Source organism: Rhincodon typus, chromosome 4 (assembly GCF_021869965.1).
Source record: "Rhincodon typus isolate 14 chromosome 4, sRhiTyp1.1, whole genome shotgun sequence".
NCBI lineage: Eukaryota > Metazoa > Chordata > Chondrichthyes > Orectolobiformes > Rhincodontidae > Rhincodon > Rhincodon typus.
Window position 1 is genome coordinate 25,259,046 of NC_063335.1, and position 18,639 is coordinate 25,277,684.

Sequence of the window (18,639 nt, forward strand, 5' to 3'; positions counted from 1 at the left end):
AAATCTATCAGTCTTGAATATACTTAACAATCTAGCCTCGACAGCCCTCTGCTATAAAGAATTCTACAGGTTCACTATCCTCAGAGAAGAAATTCCTTTTTATTTCTGTCTGAAGTGGGCACCACCTGAGATTCTGCCTCTGGCCCTAAACTGTCCCATAAGCAGAAATAACTTCTTTGCATCTAATCCATCAAGCCCCCTAAGAAACTTAAATGTTTCAATAAGGTCTCGTCTCATTCTTCTAAACTTCAATGAGTCCAGCACATTCAACCTTTTCTCACAAGAAAATCCCTCAATACTCGGGGTCAACCAAGTGAATCTTCTCTGGGCTGCGTCTAACACCAGTATAACTTTCCATAGATAAGGGGACCAGAACTGTTCACAGAATTCCAGCTGTAGTCTAACCAGTGCATTGAACTGTTTTAGCAAAACTGTTTTCATTTTTATTAAAACTCTGTTTTTAAACTCCACTCATTTGCCATTCCCAATTACCCAACAAACATGCATGCTTGCTTTTTGTAATTCATGTATCAAGACCCCCTAAATACCTGCGCTGCAGCTTTCTGCAGTCTTTTCCCATTTAAATAATATTCAGCTCATCTTTTGTTCCTGTCAAACTGCATAACCTCACACATTTCATACATTATATTTCCGCTGCTAAGTTTTTGTCTACTCACTTACTTAAGCAGCTGTTTTATTTTTAACTTGGTCACAGCAACTCTTCGACCAAATATTTAAAGCACCACCTGCCTCACATGCGGCAGAGAGTGCACATCTTGCACTTGACTTTCAGCCATCTCAGAACCCATTGAATCAGAGAGAAAGCAAGTCATCCGCTATTCGGAGGATCTCTCGAAGAGTCTTCAATTATTTCAAAGGAATTATCCCCGAGTAGTGAGGCAACAAGAAAAAAACCTAGTTGATGCAAATAACACTTACTTGGACTAGAAACTGTGACTTTTCCTTAATTAGTAGTTTGTTTGCAAGTGATGCAGCTACATCCACTAATCGTTCATTATCGAATTTGTTGAGGAATTTATGGTTCAGATCTTTCTTACTGATAACTGAAGATAAAGTCCTTTTTAAAGGCTGGAAAACAAAGTAAGCAAAATGATAAGTAATAGTCTAATAATTTAGTCTCAGAGATCAATAAAACTAAACTACCAGATTGTGACATTTAATAGAAATTCTGCTACTGAAAGCAGGAGGCTCATTGTGACATCTTAAAATACCACAGAATTAAAACAGAATTACCTGATCTGAATCCAAGTTTTCTTGAAATTCTCGTTCCAGAACTTCAGAAGCTCTCTTGAAATCTCCCTTTTCCATACAGACTGCTACACTCTACAAATCAAAAGTAAGAAGACAGCTTTTAAAGTTGATTCAAATAAAAGCACAGGATTTTTGGATGTCACTGATCATGGGTAGTAACTGCTGATTGGGGGAATTATACACAGAGGATTAACCGGTGTGCCAGGAAACTTGAAAATCAAAGACCTATGGATGCTGGAAATCAGAAACAAAAACAGAAATTGCTGGAAGAACTCAGCAAGTCTGGCAGCATCTGTGGATAGAAAGCAGAGTTAAGGTTTTGGGTCCAGTGAACCTTCTTCAGAACTGACTGTAGCTATGAAAAAGTTGATGTATATGCTAAACATGGGGTGGGGAACAGGGATAAACGATAGGTAGAGACGGAACCCAGAGCGAGAGAGTGCGTGAGAACGAGAGAGTGCGTGACAGCGAGAGAGTGCGTGAGAGCGAGAGAGTGCGTGAGAGCGAGAGAGAGTGCGTGACAGCGAGAGAGAGTGCGTGACAGCGAGAGAGAGTGCGTGACAGCGAGAGAGAGTGCGTGACAGCGAGAGAGAGTGCATGACAGCGAGAGAGTGCGTGACAGCGAGAGAGTGCGTGACAGCGAGAGAGGAAAACAGTTGGGCAGACAGAGGAATGAGTAAAGGTCAGCTTGTGAGAATGAACAGCTGTTAAGAGAGACCATTAGTGGCTGACAATGGGTTATTTGTGGTAGCAGCCCATATGGTGACAAAGCCTGGTGTGTGGGGGTTGGGGGTAAGGACATGGGAAGGTGTTCATGCCCTAAAACTGTTGAACTTGATATTGAGTCCAGAAGGGTTCCTAGGCAGAAAATGAGATGCTGTTCTTCCAGCTTGTGTTGAGCTTTGCTGGAGTACTGCAGCAAGCCCAAGATATAGATGTTGGCCTGGAAACATTGTGGTGTGTTGAAATGGCAGGCAACTAGAAGCTCAGGTTTATTTTCACAGACAGAACGTAGGTGTGTTCTGCAAAGCGGTCACCCAGTCTGCACTTTGTCTCCCCAATGTCCTCACACCCTGCTTCCTGTAAAGACTTCCTCTTAATGCCTCAGTTTCTGTCGCATCTGTTCCAATGATGCCAGCTTCGACAAGGGGGCCTCTGAAATGACCACCTACTTCCCCTCAACCGAGGATTCCCCACCACCGTGGTTGATAGAGCCCTCCGTCGTGTCCGACCCATCTCCTGCACTTCAGCCCTCATTTCCATAACAGCGATAGTGTCCCCCTAGTCGTCAGCTACCATCCCACCAGCATCCACATCCAAAGGATCATGAGCCGCCATTTCCACCACTTACAGTGAGATGCCACCACCAGATACATATTCCTCTCCCCTCGTTTGTCAGACTTCCTCACGGACTGTTTCCTCCAGGACACATTGGTCCACTCCTCCTCCACTCCTAAATCTCCCCACAGCCGCGTGCATCTTCTCTTTCAATTGCAGAAGGTGTAACACCAGCCCGCTTACTTCCTTTCTCCTCTCTATCCAAGGCACCAGGCACACCTTCCAGGTGAAGCAGCAACTGACCTGCACTTCACTCAATCTAGTCTACTATATTTGCTGTTGATGATCTGGTCTCAAGGGAACCATTCATTTTCTCATTAACTACGCTTTTATTAAGGTTCTTGAGTAGATTTGTAGTTCTGGTTACGGATGCCGTGGTTGGTTTGCTCACTGAGCTGGTTCGTTAGTTTGCAGATGTTTCATTACCCTGCTGGGTAACATCACCACTGCAGCCTCTGATAAAGCGTTGTTGTGTTTTCCCACTTGTTATTTAAACTATAGTTCCCTTCAAAAATGCTAACAGTAATATTCAAAGCAGGTTTGTCCAACTTTTACTGGTGAGGGTCAAATTTCAAGCTTTTTTTCCATTTAATGGACTGATAAGCAAATTTTGGAAAGATAACTTTTACGACAATATTAAACATGAGTTTCAAAGTAAAAGTGGAGGTTTAAAGAAACCATACATTTCTTGGATAAAAATGTCAAAGCAATAAATTTGTGAATAAAGAAATGAATAATTAATAAATATGACCATTAAAGTGCTAACTAGCAGAGCTAACAGTCAAAACATCCTTTTTCCCTTTCCATTTAAGAAGCAGAGTTCAAGGGGCACAGACTAGGCCCAAGTCTTGATTACAAGGGAACAAGGAGAGACTGGAGATGTTTGAAAGAGTTGGATTTAACTAATCCTGACTTTGTGTTCACATCTGGTAGTGCACACTTAAGCTGGTGGAATTTGTACAAGAACTGGGTTGGGCGGGGGGGGGAATAAGTTGGAAATAAGGTGTCTTTCAGTTTTGAAATTAGTCTTCTCCTGTCTTTGTACGGAGAGGATTTAGGGAAGGGAGCAGGAGAACTAAATAAGAATATATAAATTAACTATTAAGAACTAGAATCAGGAGTAGGAAATTCAGCCCCTAGAGCCTGCTCTGCCATTTATTACAAACATGGCTGATCATATTCCAACCTCAAGTCTACTTTCCTACCTGCTCTCCACAACCCTTCAACCCATTACTAATTAAAAATCTGTCTATCCCCTCCTTAAATTTCCTCAATATCCCAGTATTCACTGCACACTTGAGTAGTGAATTCACGACCCTTTCAGAGAAGTAATTTCTCCTCACCTGTTTTAAATCTGCAACTGCTCATCCTAAAAGCAATTTTGGAAGTGATTTTGGTGTGTTCAACTTTCTCTCACATGCATGCAATCATACACTCTCAGTCACTCTCATACTCCATGCCCAAGCAGACCCCTTGTTATAGCCAAACACACAAACAGCCTCATACACTCACATGGTCTCATACACAATGTCACTCACACGTTCATTAAAACACCCAACCCATGGACTCAGAGAGGCTGCTCTGTTCTTCCCGAGTGCAATCCTTCAGGTGTCTGGCACCTGTGTGTGAGGGCAAGCACCTTGTCTTCTTTTTCCAATGCTTTTTCAATGTATGTCCTTCAAATTCCTTGCATCACACCCCTCCCAACTTACATCTGTGCTTCTGTTAAAAACTGAAAGAACTGCAGATGCTGTAAATCAGAAACAAACAAGAGGAATCGCTGGAAAAGCTCAGCAGGTCTGGCAGCATCTCGGAGAGAAATCAGAGTTAATGTTTCGGATCTGGTAACCCTTCTTCAGAAGTTCTGAGGAAGGATCACCAAACCCGAAACGTTAACTCTGATTTCTCTCCGCAGATGCTGCCAGACCTGTTGAGCTTTTCCCACAATTTCTGTTTTTGTTTCTGTGCTTCTGTTCTCCACAAACTGAAATCCATTATCTTTCCCTGCTTGCTGCCCATGCAACCACAGGCTACTTTCTTCCTAAGAGTTTCCCAACTGGCTCTACTTGCATCAAAAGCTAATGGCAAACAGTCTATTCTTCAAACAGCCACCAGGTACAGTTTTCTTTAACCAGAAAATCAAAATGGTTTTATCAACAACACCCTGCATAATAGTCACGACTTAAGCCACAAAACTAACCTGAACTTGAAGCAACTGCTTGAGGTCTGAATATAATGCATCTTTCTTTAGCTGCTTGTCATCTGCCATTTCGATCAATACCAATAATGCAGATTCCAACGGAGTTATTGATTCATCTTGGTCAAATTGGACATCTGAAGTGCAAAATTTAAAAAGAAACGCTGGTTTATGAAAAGCTGATATGTGAACAGCAATACCTTTAAGTTATCAAACAAAATTCATGCTTTAAGTTGCTATCACAGATTTTTCTAACAATATAACAATGTAACATTAAACAGCATTAAACTGTAAATCGCTCAGCAACTTGTGGTGAGGAGACATAGGATGTCGATTGAAAATTGCATCACTGTGACATCATTAGCCTTGCAAAAAAATGGTAGCTTTGGTTGAACAGGCATTTGCAATTTTACTATTGCCAGTTAAGATCTTGAACTGACTTTGAAATGTAAACGTTTACTTCAACAACATACACAGTAACTTGACAACACTTCTTCAATAGATCTTCCAAACCTATCACCTCAACGAGGTAGCAATCTAGTCTATTCTAGTCCAGATGCAGTTGAAGACTTGGACAGAAGCTGTACACGTGTAGAAGAGGAGGCTTTCTGATCAGGAGTCACTTAGCAAATGTGCAATAAACTCCATATTCAAACTGGGGAGTCTATAACTGTGATGTGCTTAACAAGTGCTGGAGGACAATTATGACGTACTCAACAAGTGTTGGAGGGTTACCTGGACAAATGCCAGCAGGGGGAACCCTTGAAATCTCATACTTGGGAAAATAATGGTAAAATGATGAGAAATAATGCTGTGGAACACTTTGGTTTGTGCAAGAAGTAGTGAAGAAACATTCAAGATTCTGTAAAGGACAAGAGACCTCTTAGATGGAAATAAAAGTAGAATGAGGAGTATTCTGTTGAGACATCCAGGCTAAAAAAAAGTGCTTATGAAATACATGAAAAATTTGAGACATAATTCTTTCAGTTTTTAATTAGGAGATTGACTTTCTTTTTTAAAAGTTACTACTACAAGACCATAACACATTTCTAGCTCAGATGGTACGCGACTTGAAGATGATAGGGGTTAGTGGTTTTATATGTCTTGCCATTCTCGGTTGTTGAGGTCACAGGTTTAGAAGACGCTAATGTAGTGTAAGTTTCCACAGTATATTTTTTAAAATATTATACACTGCTGTCCCAGTACTGCACAGTTGGTGGAGGGATTGACTATTTAAGGTAATGGATGCAGTGTCAATCAAGCAGGCTGTTTTGCTCTGAATATCAGTACACTTCAAGTGAAACAGCTTGAAGTTAAAACTGCTTCAGCATTACATCAAAGCAGTCAGAAATTAAATCAGAATTTACAAATAAGATTGTGAACAATAATTTTATGTTCTATCTGGACTTTCATGTTTGTGAATGAAATAGATTATATTTAGATAACTTACTATCATATCTGTTGGAGAACTGAACTTCAACATTTGCCAACTATGATCCATAAATGGTTAAAACCCATGATATTCATTTACAAGAATCCTTACAAAGTTAATAAGATTGTATCTCATCTTTACAATATCCACTTTTTACTTCAAACCATTTTATAACCAACAAAATATCTGAAACTCCTGATGTTCCACATCATTAAAATTTGTTGCTGTGGTTTGTTTACAACATTTTTGTCCGACATTAATACAGTAATTTAAGATTTCAACTTTATTTTGGAATAATCCAGAGATGCATGCCTGGCACTTGCCTGTAGATATACATAACATTTGTAAGAGACTACATTTTCATTTTTAGACAATGGACTCTGCTTTAAAAAGGGGAGAATGTTACAAGGAGTGGTTCGCAGATTTGGGAAAACAATTGTAGTTAACTAATGCATATGAAACAATGCTAGTTTTTGGGCTCATGCCAGTCCAGACAAATTTTTGCCATTTATTATGGGTTCAGGACAGCTCAGCATAGATTGAAAGAATCAGCAATAACTCTGTCTGGAATAAACTGTTAAGGGACAAGGGCAGACTTATACAGGAACTGAAAACAATTCACTACGCCTGGGAGAAGAAAGCTACATTAACAAAAATGTTTTAACAACTGCTTGATAACTGGCTGCCTTATCCCACAAGCGCAAATCATTGCCTATCAGAAGAACTTAAGGAGTTAGTCACATGAAAGCTGTGTCTTTAACAAACAAGCCAAGGTCAAATGTAAAAAGGAATAAGAGGATACTTCTGATAAGACTTGATGGTTCCAGATGAGTCGTCAATATTTTGGATGAAAGAATCTAACAGATCATTAATAATGTGACACTACAAACTTGAAGGACAGAAAATTGTACAAGAATTCAACTCCAGGATTCCTTAGGGTAGAACCCTTGACATCAAGAGACAGATACCATTGGCTGTAATTGTAGCTAAATTTCATCATTAATCAGGTAATAGTCAAGTTGGGTTGTGAGGCTCAACTTGCTGGCTTCAGGGGTCTTATTTTGGTTACTACATGCAATAAAGTTTAAATAGTTGTTTCAGTATTTGATTGTGAGATTTCTTAATAAGTAGCTGAATTAAAGGTAGGTTGTGGTAATTTACACACAACAATTGGGTGATAATAAACTGTATAATAGAACAAATTAATTACCAAGATTCTTCCCTTCAACAATTCGGGATAGGATTTGGCAGATATGCACCTTCTTTGTCTGAATTGACTCTGTGATGGATGGGTGCTGAAGTAAACCTAGAAGACAAACACATTTTTGTCATAATTGCTGCATTATGTAACATGCCTAGCACAGTATATTCATTACAAAAGATTTTTTTTCTAAAGGCAGTTTTAAAACAGTCAAACTGGAGGTGTATTGTTTCACTATTGCGCATTTTTCCAGGATGAAGTCCACATAATGGACTTGGAGAAAGATCACACGTGCTCAGCCAGCATTGCAAATGTTTAAGGAGCTACAGGGTGAGGGGCTACTGAGGTGAGCAAGATCAAGGAAATGGATGCAGAGGTGGGCAAGAGAATTCCTTTGAAGGGAAAAATAAATATTAACAAAAATTAAAGGGGAACCCAGAGAAGAACTCAGTCAAGTTTGGCAGAACATGACTATAATTTTGTCAGAAGCAAAATAAAAGGAAAGGGCTTCAAAATGATGAAATGCAACAGCAGTAGGGAGGGAGGGCAAGGTCAGACATGACAAGATGCAGAAATTTAGAGAAGACAAGCAATAAAGTAAGCAGACAAGACTGGCAATTGGACAATCATTGCCAGCTCAAAATCTGGATTCTGCTTGTGCTAGGATATTGATAGACTCATACGCAATAAAGTGTGATTTGGGAGTGTCTTGCTCACAATTGATTGAAATGGCTGAAAGATTACAGGACTGTCTTTCATAATTTACAGGCAGGATTATAAAATGCAGAACATCTGAAGAGATTAGCGACATACAGTGAGGGGGGAGAGGTTAATTCTGGATAGCAAGTTGGTTAAAAGAATGCTACACCTAGGGTTACGTCTCCAGATGTCATATCAATAAGGACTGTGATGGATATGGCGCAGAATATCAAATGGAAAACAGACAGAAGCCATAGGCACAAACAACAAAATGGGTTGGATGATAAATGCAGATAGAACGAATATGATTCCACACTTTGTCTTTTAACCTTGGATAGTGTTGAACAGACCTTGACAATCACCCTGATGTCTTAATAACCATGTAGAGTCATTAGCGACTACAAACTTAGACTCTCAAAATAGACACACACAGGTTGAACTCCCGACCATCAGAAAAACAAAAATAACCTCATCTGTTTTAAATGGAAGACCCTCAATTCTTAAACAGTGACCCTCTAGTTCTAGATTCTCCCATGTGAGGAAACATCATCTCCACATCTACCAAGCCAAGATTCTTCAGGATCTTAAATGTTTTAATCAAGTCATCTCTTACGCTTCTAAACTCTAGGAGATACAACCCTAGCCGTCCAAACTTTCTTCATAAGATAACCAAGTCATTTCAGGTATTAGTCAGGTAAATCTTTTCTGAACTGCTTCCAACACATTTATATACAGCAAACTTTGTTTTAATTGGCACCTTATGAACAGGCACACTTGATGAACCTATATGATGAATTTGATGAAATTATATACATCAAACACCCCAAAATTTACAGTATTCTGTCCAATTATTACTGTTTTTTAAAAATTTATTTACCTCAATGTGAATATAGGTGCCGCTCAATTGAATGGTTCCATAACATCAACAGTTGACTCAATTTTGAGTCAATTTCTCCTCAAACACCACGATGTACTGCGATGTCCGAGTAGTCAGTTGAGGGTGCGAGTGTGAAGGCTCTCTGACGGTAAGTTTTATTTAAGGTAAAGTTGCACTATTATTTAAGTGATTTATGCTGTAAATAAAGTATAAGAGTGATGTGTATATGCCCTAAATTATTACTTGCTTCTATTACAGCGAACTTTTTATTAACTGGCATTTGTGGGACCAGGAGTGTGCTGGTTGATCAAATATGCCATTTGATCAAGAGGTTCCCATAATCAATGTAAAAACACTAAGTAAGAGAAACATAACAGCAACAGGCATGGTGACCCTCCGGTTAAACCACCACCAATCGTCTCTCTTTAATGATCTGGTAAGCTTACGGCGACTTTACCTTTACGGCTGCAGTAATGTTTCCTTACTCTCATATTCCATTCACTTTGCAATAAACGCCAACATTCAATTTGCTTTCTTAATCACTTGTAACTACAAAATAACTTCATGATTCACGTACCAGGACAGCCAGATCCCTCTGAAACTCAAGAGTTTTACTAATCTCTCAATCTAATAATTTATATATTGGACAAATTGGGCAAGTTCACATTCTCAAACATTACATGCCATTTGCCAAATTTAACTCATCCACTTCACTGACCTACATTCTTTTGCAGACTCTACATCTCCTTGACAACTTCCTTTTTTATCTATATCATGGCAAATTTAGTGGCCAAACGTTCAGTCCCCTTATCCAAATCATTCATATAGATTGCAAATAGTTAACAACCAGGTCCATGATCCTTGCTGCACTTCAATGATAACCTGAAAATGATCTCTGACTCTCTGCTTCCTGTTGGCTAACCATTCCTTTACTCCTGCTAATGTATTACCACTTACAGCATGTGTTCTTATCTTGTGTGGTACCTTAATGTGGCACATTATTAAATGCCTTTTGGAAATCAAGTACAATATATCCATCTGTTCAATGCACCTTGCGTGTTAATTTCAAAAATGACTGTAGTAAGTGAATTTAGCTCAATTTCCCTTTCACAATGCAGTATTTACTCTGATCCCATTATGATTTTCTAAATGCCATCCTAATATTTCCTTAATAGTGGATTCTGGCAATTTTCCTATGACAGATATTAGATTAACTTAAAATCTCCTGTTTTTAGCCCCACACACTTTTATAGAAGAAAAGAGATCTTTAGCCATTTTCCAATCCGGTAGCATCCTTCTAGAATACATATAAGCTTACAAAATTCCTCTATATGCAGCCATTTTTTTTAGGATGCAAACTATCTAACCCTGTGGATGTGTTTAGCACAGATAAAGTAGATTTCTGATAGAGTCATTCTTTCTCAATGGAATAAATCTTTGCTGAAGATTGTTAAATTTCTTTGTGAATATTTTTACTACATCTCTACTGTTCTACTTTTTAAACCCAATTTCCCAATTCACATAAGCAACTGTGTTTCACATTATTATAGTTACCATTATTTGGTTTAAAGCACTATGTAGAACCCAACTTCTCCCCTTAAAACTGAGGTAGGATTTTGCCATATTATGATTGCTGTTGCCAAAAGGTTACTTTACTATTCAGTTACTGATTAATATTGTCACGTTGCATGGTTGGCTCTTGAACATATTATTCTAAAGGAACAGTGCCTGACAACTAATTTTCAAAGCTACCTTTACAATGTTGGTTTGGCTAATCTGCATGCAGACTAAAGTCACATGTAATTATTGTGCTACATTTCTGAGAAATCCTAATTTTTTTTCCTATTGTTTCAACAAAGCCAGTGTGCTCCTGGCCACTCTTCCACTCCCTAACCCTGATCAGTTATCTGTACCCTCACTCCTCAGGCACTCATTTGTGCCACGTCACTCATTCACGCCTTCTCTCTCTTCACAGGGTCACACCTTACTGTTGCAGCACACTGGAAATCAAGCCCTGCTATTGGAGGCATGACAAAAGTTAAAGATTTTATAAAAGTGGGTAAAACTTTCCAATTTACCTGCCTTTTAAAACTAGGTTTTCATAAAGTTCAGACCAGGGTTCTGTAATTAACGAGGATTACTACTTATTACAAGTAAACGGATCCTAGCTACAGATAAACAATGACGAATAACTGATGACGAATAACTGTACAAATTAAAACTCTAACTCCTCTATAAAACTCCGCCTAAATACACACACGGAAAAACACACTGATGTTACGGGTAGAGGGAAAATCATGGAAGGGAGTTTAGTCCTTGCTGTTCAGCGAACTCTCTCTTCTCCAGGTATTTTCATATGCTGTAGAAGGCACAGAGGAACTGGCTCATAACTTACAAAGTCTTTCAGCAAATGAGATGAAATAAACTGACTTTTTGCAGGCTTCAGGTTTTTTTTATCATGTTCAGAAAAGGACACTACCTTCCTTACCAGAGATGCAATTGCTTCTTGCTGCCTCGTTCACATGCACAGGTTGTTCAGCTATGAGGAAGCCAATCATATTGCTGTTGATGGGCAGAAAATCTTTGTCATCGACAACTCATCATCATACCACAGCCCAATCATTGACTTCATTATACACACTCCCTGGTTCCAGAATATCTGTAGTAACCTACCTCACTGTTTGAACAAACAACAATGTAAACAGGCTTTACAATAAGTGCTGGTTGTTTAATTATAGCAATTCCCTTCCACAATCCTTGATTTCAAAACCAGTTCTTTTCCCATTTCAGTCCACAATAAGAAATACAGAAAAATAAAACTCTATTGGCTTTACAAATGGTTGCTCATTCATGCACTTCCTAACATATTCCCTACCCAGTCGCTCATCTGTGTCTTCTCTCATGTACTCTTACCCTAACCCTAGTTAAACATCCATGCCCAATCTTCCTCCTACTCCCTCACCGCCACTACCCCCCCCCATCACATTCATGCCTTCCCTCCTATTCCAGTCACTCATTTGTGTGCACCTTCCCTTCTACCCTCTGCAGTCACTCTTCCATTTCTGTTTTCATATCCTCCCTTCCTGGTCACACATTGGTGCCCTCCCAGGAATCTACCAGCCTAGTCACACACACATGCCTACCTTCCTCTCTGGTCACACATCCTTACCCAAGTCACTCATTAATACCCTCCCCGCCCCGTCTGCGGTTACTCATCCATGACATACCTACTTCCCCAGCCACTCATCCATCCCCTCCCTCCACAATCATTCACCATGTCAGTTCTTATGAAGCCCTTTTGTGGTCACTCATCTCTGCCCTCCCTCCTTTTGCGGTCACTCATCTGTGTCCTCCCTTTGTCTCACTGTGTCTCACCTGTGCCCCACCTACTCTCCCTCCCTGGTCACTCAGCCATCTCCTCTGACGTTCCTTCTCGGTGTCCTGCCCATGCCCTGCCTGCGATTGGACAAGGCAAAGTTATCCTAGAACCAACGTTTCAGATCCAAGCCCTGCAGCCTATCTGGTGGTTAATGGTGGTGGACAATGCAATATCAGGAGGACACAGCTCCACAGATATCCCCATGTTCAATGATGGAGAAGCCCAGTGTATCAGCAGGAAATTCAAAGCTGAAGCATTTGCATCCATCTTCAGTCATAAATGCCAAATGAATGATCCATCTTGGTTTACTTCTGTGATCCTCAACATCAAAAATGCCAATCTTCAATCAATTCAAGAAACATATGAAGGCAGTGGATATTGCAAAGGCTATGGCCCCTGACAACATTCCAGCCACTGTACTGAAGACTTATGTCCTGAACTTGCCATGCTCCTAGACGCCTACCTGGAATGAGGAAAATTTCCCAGCTATGTCCCGCCCACAAAACACAGGACAAATCTAACCTGACCTGTTAGTATACCCTTAATCATCAGTGAAGCCCTTGACAGTACTATCAAACAGCATTTGCCAAGGAATAGCCTGTTCTTATGACACATTTGGGTTCTGGTAGGACCACATAGCTTCCAACCTCATTACAGCCCTGATCTGAACATGGACCGGAGGTGAACTGAGAGTGACCGCTCTTCTCGTGAAGCAGCATTTTACTGGGCTTGGAATCAAGAAGTCCTTGCAAAACTGTAGTCAATAGTATTCAGGGACAAAACTCTCTCTTGGATAGACATACCTAACAAAATAGCCGAGATTCTCGGAGATCGATCATCTCAGTCCAAGGACATCACTGCAGGAATACTTCAGGGTAGTTTCTTAGTCCCAACCATCTTCAGCTGCTTCAACATTGACCTTTCCCGCTTAACATCAGAAGTGGGGGCGTTCACTTATGATTGCATAATGTACAGTACTATTCACAACTTTGCAGATACTAAAGCATTCCACGTCCAAATGCAGCAAGAGCTGGATGACATCCAGTACTGGGTTGACAAGTGGCAAGTAACATTCAAACTACACGAGTGTCAGCCAATAACCAACTCCAACAATAGAGAACCTAATCATCAACCTTTGAAATGAGGCAAAATTTCCACACTGTCAGCTTGATGGGAGAGGATAGAAGGTCTGGATCAAGAGGCCTATCTGCAGTGAAACCAGCAGCAGAGTTATATTATGACGTGTGCACAGGGAAAGAGCTCGAATGGTGAATAGGATTGGTGAATATTTGTACTCTTTCAAGTAGAAGTAAGGTCTTCAGTTTGTGTTTTGGTCTCCATTGCTTTTCTTCTATTTTTAATAAAGTAACTACTTAAGCATTGGATTGATATTGGTGATATTTCTCTTTTTAGCTTATAAAAACAATACATCAGTACAGTGAATTATAAAGAACAGGAAATCTCGAGTAATTAATTTATAAGTTAAACCAAACACAATAGAAATGGCAGAATGGGTGATGTTTGCTACTGCAACACGGGGAAGCAAATGGGCACCGATATGATCTAGAACTAACACATCTCCAGCTAGTATTTGCAAATGGAGGAATGTCAGATCCGAGTTGAGGAGCTGAAATCTGAGCTGCACACATTGCATCACATCAGTGAAGGGAAAACTTACTTGGACACTTTGCTCCAGAGGACAGTCACACCCCTCAGATTAAGTCACTCAAAACTGGTCTGTGAACGGTGTCAGAAAGGTGTGACTGTGGGTGAGGCAGGTATGAGGACCTAGGGGGTTTAAAATTGAGAAGCTTTGGCCCCTGCATTTGCCGAGCAGTTCCAGGGTTCTTGCAAGCTGTGTGAACAAGAATGTGGACTGCAGGGAAGATTAGCAAACTGACCATAGCACCTTGGCATTCAAGTTGGGGAAAGGAACAGGAATCTAGTTGTGATCAGGGACAATATAATTAGGGTGAGAGAAACTGTTTTCTGCAGCCGTGAGCAGGAGTCCCGAGTGTTGTGTTAACTGCCCATTGCCCGGGTTAAGGATGTCTCCAAATAGTTGAAGAAGAATTGGGAGAGGGAAGGGAGGGAGGCATTGGTAGGACTGGAAAAGAGGTTTTGCTGAAAGACTATGAAAAGTTAGGAACTAAATTCGAAAGCAGTATCTCCAAGGTAATAATTCCTGGATTATTAACTGAGTCACAGGGTAAATAAAGTCAAGGAGCTAATGCTTAGCTCCTAGGTAAGTGAGCATGGAAAAGATTTCAGTTTATGGCCACTGGGGTAGCAGGGAACTGTTCTGGTGGGATGGGTTTCACTTGAATGATGTTGAGACCAGTGTCCTGACAAATTCAATAAATCAGGTTGCTAATCTGGGGGGGAAGAGGGAATTTGGCATAGGGGAAATGTAGGCTTGCAAGAAGGTATGGCAGCATTGCAGGGGAGATATTTGGATAACAATACCCAGGGTGAGGGGGGAAGGGACAGAGTATACAAACAGAAAAACAGCAATTGACAGGGTCAAAAGGGTAAAAAATGCAAAATCAATGGCTCTTTACTTGAGTGTGCATAGTATTCAGAACAGAATAGATGAATTAACGACACAAATACAAGTTAACATGTATGATCTCACCGCCATGGTTACAAAGAGATCAAAGCTGGGAACTAAATATTCAGGGGTATGTGACTTTTTGAAAGGACAGTCAGAAAGGAAATGGCAGTAGGGTGGCATTGTTGTAACGGGATGGACTGAGTGGTGGGAGTGTCTATAGATTCTGTAACAGTAGCTATATGTGAGACAAAGAATAACTCAGGAGATAATGACAGCATGGAACAAAGGCAATGAGAAGAATTCATAAAGTGTATTTGAGACAGGTTCCTAGGTCAATACAGGTTTAATAAATGATGTCAGAGAAAAAGATCCTCTAGGAAATAGTGACCATAACACGCCACAATTAAGATTTCAGTTTGAGACTGATGAACTTAGCTCAGAAACAACTGCACTAAACTTGAGAGTGATTTCCAAATTCATTAATTCATTTCCAAATTCATTAACTCAATCAACACGAAGATTAAGGTCACCCATAATTACTTCTCTATTCTTTTTACATGCTTTTATTTTTTGCTGCCTTTCCTATAAAGTTGCTACTGTTTGGGGATCTGCACTCTGTTCCTACCAATATCTTCTTCCCCTTGCATGTGAATCAACATCATCCCAAGCCTAGATTGTCTCTCAAAAATTGTCCTCATTTCATCTCTTATTAACAGCGCTACCCCACCACCTTTTGCATCCCTTCTGACTTTTTGAAAAGTCAAATATCTTTGAATGTTAAGTTCCCAGTTTTATTCTCATTGTAACCATCTTTCCATAATGGCTGAGCTCATACTCATCAATTTGCGCCATCAGTTTGTCTACCATACTGAAAATGCTTTGTGCATTAAGATATAAAACTGTTCAGTCCATTCTACTACCAAATTTCCCTACACTTTTATGGCTCATTGGCTCAATATGACAGTGACACATTCTGTCCCTTCCTTTTATTTTCTGGTAATAAGACATAGGAGCAGAAATTAGGCCTTTCGGCCCATCGAGTTTGCTCTGCCATTCAATCATGGCTGATAAGTTCCTCAACCCCATTCTCCCGCTTTCTCCTTGTAACCCTTGTTCCCCTTGAGAACATATCTATCTCAGTCTTAAATGTACTCAATGACCTGGCCTCCACAGCCTTCTGTGGCAGTGAATTCCATAGATTCACCACTCCCTGGCTGAAGAAGTTTCTCTTATCTCCGTTCTAAAAGGTCTTCCCTTTACTGTAAGGCTGTGCCCTTGGGTCCTAGTCTCTCCTACCAATGGAAGCATCTTCCCAACATCCACTCTGTCCAGGCCATTTGATATTCTGTAAGTTTCAATTAGATCCCCCCTCATCCTTCTAAACTCCAATGAGTATAGTCCTAGAGTCCTCAAACGTTCCTCATATGATAAGCTTTCCATTCCTAGGACCGTTCTCGTGAACCTCCTCTGAACCCGCTCCAGAGTCAGTACATCCTTCCTGAGATATGGGGATGAAAGTAACTACAGACATTGCCTATGCAATGGCATCAATCATCCAGGAATCTTAGATTTCAGAATGTCCCAGGAAACTGGAAAACTTCCAACATGAATCTTTAAATAAAGGTGGAAGGAGACAAAGAATAGATTATATAGACCAGTTTGCTTAAATAAAAAAACCCAAAAGAACCACAGATGCAAACAGAAATTGGTGGAAGAACTCACCAGGTGTTGCAGTATCTGTGGAGGGAAATCAGTTAACACTTCGGGTCCAGTGACCCTCCTTCGGAGCTGATAATAGGTAGGAAAAGTTGGTTTTTATGCGGTGAGTGGCAAGGAATAAACAATAGCTGCAGATAGAACCCAAAGGGAGAGAACAGTCAGACAGACAAAGGAATGGATAACTATCAGCCTAGGAGAACGAATAGCTACTAGTGGGGACTGTTTGCAGCTAACAATGGATAGTGTGTAATAGTAGACCACATGCTAACAAGGCCTGGTGTGTGGGGATTGGGGTAAGGAGAAAGGTCATTGGACCCAAAATGTTAACCCAACTAGTTTAATGTCTATCATCAAGAAAATGTTCAGAGTTTACTGTAAAGGACATAATAGTAGACTATTTGAAAATACATTATATAATTAAGCAGAGTCAGCATGTCTCTATGACATAAAATCATGGCTGACAAATTTACTCAAAATCTTTGAGGTGGTATCAAGCAGAATAGATAAAGGGAAAGTGACTGTAGCACAATGGATATTTAATTTTCAATAAGGTATCACATGTTAGGCCACTTAATAAGATAACAGCCATGGTGGTGGAAGTTGTATATGAGCATGGACAGAGGATTGGTTAACTAATAAAAGACAGAATTGGGACAAGGGGGGCTATTTTTAGGATAGCAGATCCTGTAAGTAATGGTGTGACAATGGGATCAGTGCTGTGGAGCCACAAATGTTTACAGTGCATATTTCATGACTTTGAACACAAATATACTGCAGCCAAGTTTGCAGGTATCACAAAAATAGGTGGGAAGGCCAGTACTGAGAATGATACAGAGAGACTGCAGAGAGACACACAGACTGGTCTCAAATGGGTAAAAACTTGGCAGATGGAACATAATTTGGAAAAATGTGAGGCTATGCACTTTGGCAGGAAGAATAAGTGAGCTGAATATTATTTAAATGGAAAAAGGCCATAGAGAGCAACGTAACAATGAAATTTGGGAGTCCTCATCCATGAATCACAAGAACCTAGCAATCAAATTCAGCACATAATAGGTAAGGCAAATGAAATGTTTTGCAAATGGACAGCATTAGTCAGACAACAACTAGAGTACTGTTTTGACCTTCTTCATCATCCTCCCCTTCATCAGCTTAAAATCCATCAAATTTCATCTCCCTTTATCATGAAGTCATAAAGCCACTCAAAACAGTATTTCACTTTCTCAATCCACAAATGCTTACAGACCAGAGTCTTTCCATCACTTCCAGTTTATACTTCAAACTTTAGCCGAGATTGGCTGTAATGTTCCTGCAGTCATCAGTTGGCTGGACAGCTGGTTTGTGATGCCAACAGTGTGGATTCAAATCCCACACCAACTGAGGTTACCCTGAAGGACTCTCCTTCTCAATCTCTCCCCTCGCCTGAGGCATGGTGACCCTCAAGTTAAACCACCACCAGTCATCTCTCCCTAATGATCTGTACCTTTTCCTAAACTTTAGTAGACTTACGGCGAAGAAAGCGAGAAACCAGCTCTCCAGGGAATATATATATATTTTTAAAAACTGACAGGAAGCAGTGGAAGCTCTAAGCTTCGATCAGCATAATGCTGATGGAGGATTTGTAACGGCTGATGAACAGATTCTGTGGGAGTGTAAAACGGAAAAGGGACCGAAGGGAACACTGACCATTCATGGTATCCCTCATCAGCCTGAATTCCGCGTACATTCCTGCCTTGAAATACCGATATAAACAGTAACACATGAAGTCCGCGATCCAGCCGTTTGCCACCTCCACCATCTGCAAGAAATCATCGTCCACACACAGGCCTCTGTTTCTGATACGCCGAGCATCCTCTCCGCAATCCTCAACCTCCATCTTCCTTCGCCCCACTTCCCGTGGTGCAAGCCCAAACACCTTCCCCATTCCTTTCCCACCCGGTGCAACACCAAACACCTTCCCCGCTCCTTTCC

At 40.4% G+C, this 18,639-nt stretch overlaps 1 protein-coding gene across 2 annotated transcripts in view; it reads right to left on the bottom strand.

Annotated features, from left to right (window-relative positions):
- The window catches only part of terf1 (telomeric repeat binding factor (NIMA-interacting) 1), a 37,335-nt gene extending 18,746 nt beyond the window's left edge, over positions 1–18,589 (bottom strand). The window contains exons 1-5 of one of the 2 annotated variants that reach the window (XM_048596410.1): positions 18,355–18,587; positions 7,450–7,545; positions 4,811–4,944; positions 1,255–1,344; positions 940–1,089 (exon numbers count right to left, since the gene is read on the bottom strand). In XM_048596410.1, coding sequence (XP_048452367.1) covers positions 940–1,089; positions 1,255–1,344; positions 4,811–4,944; positions 7,450–7,545; positions 18,355–18,544 — 660 coding nt within the window. In that variant the 5' untranslated portion in view covers positions 18,545–18,587. Of the gene's footprint in view, positions 1–939; positions 1,090–1,254; positions 1,345–4,810; positions 4,945–7,449; positions 7,546–18,354 lie in introns of both variants that reach the window. The other variant, XM_048596411.1, reaches the window with a different exon arrangement.
- Positions 18,590–18,639: the final 50 nt, after the last annotated feature.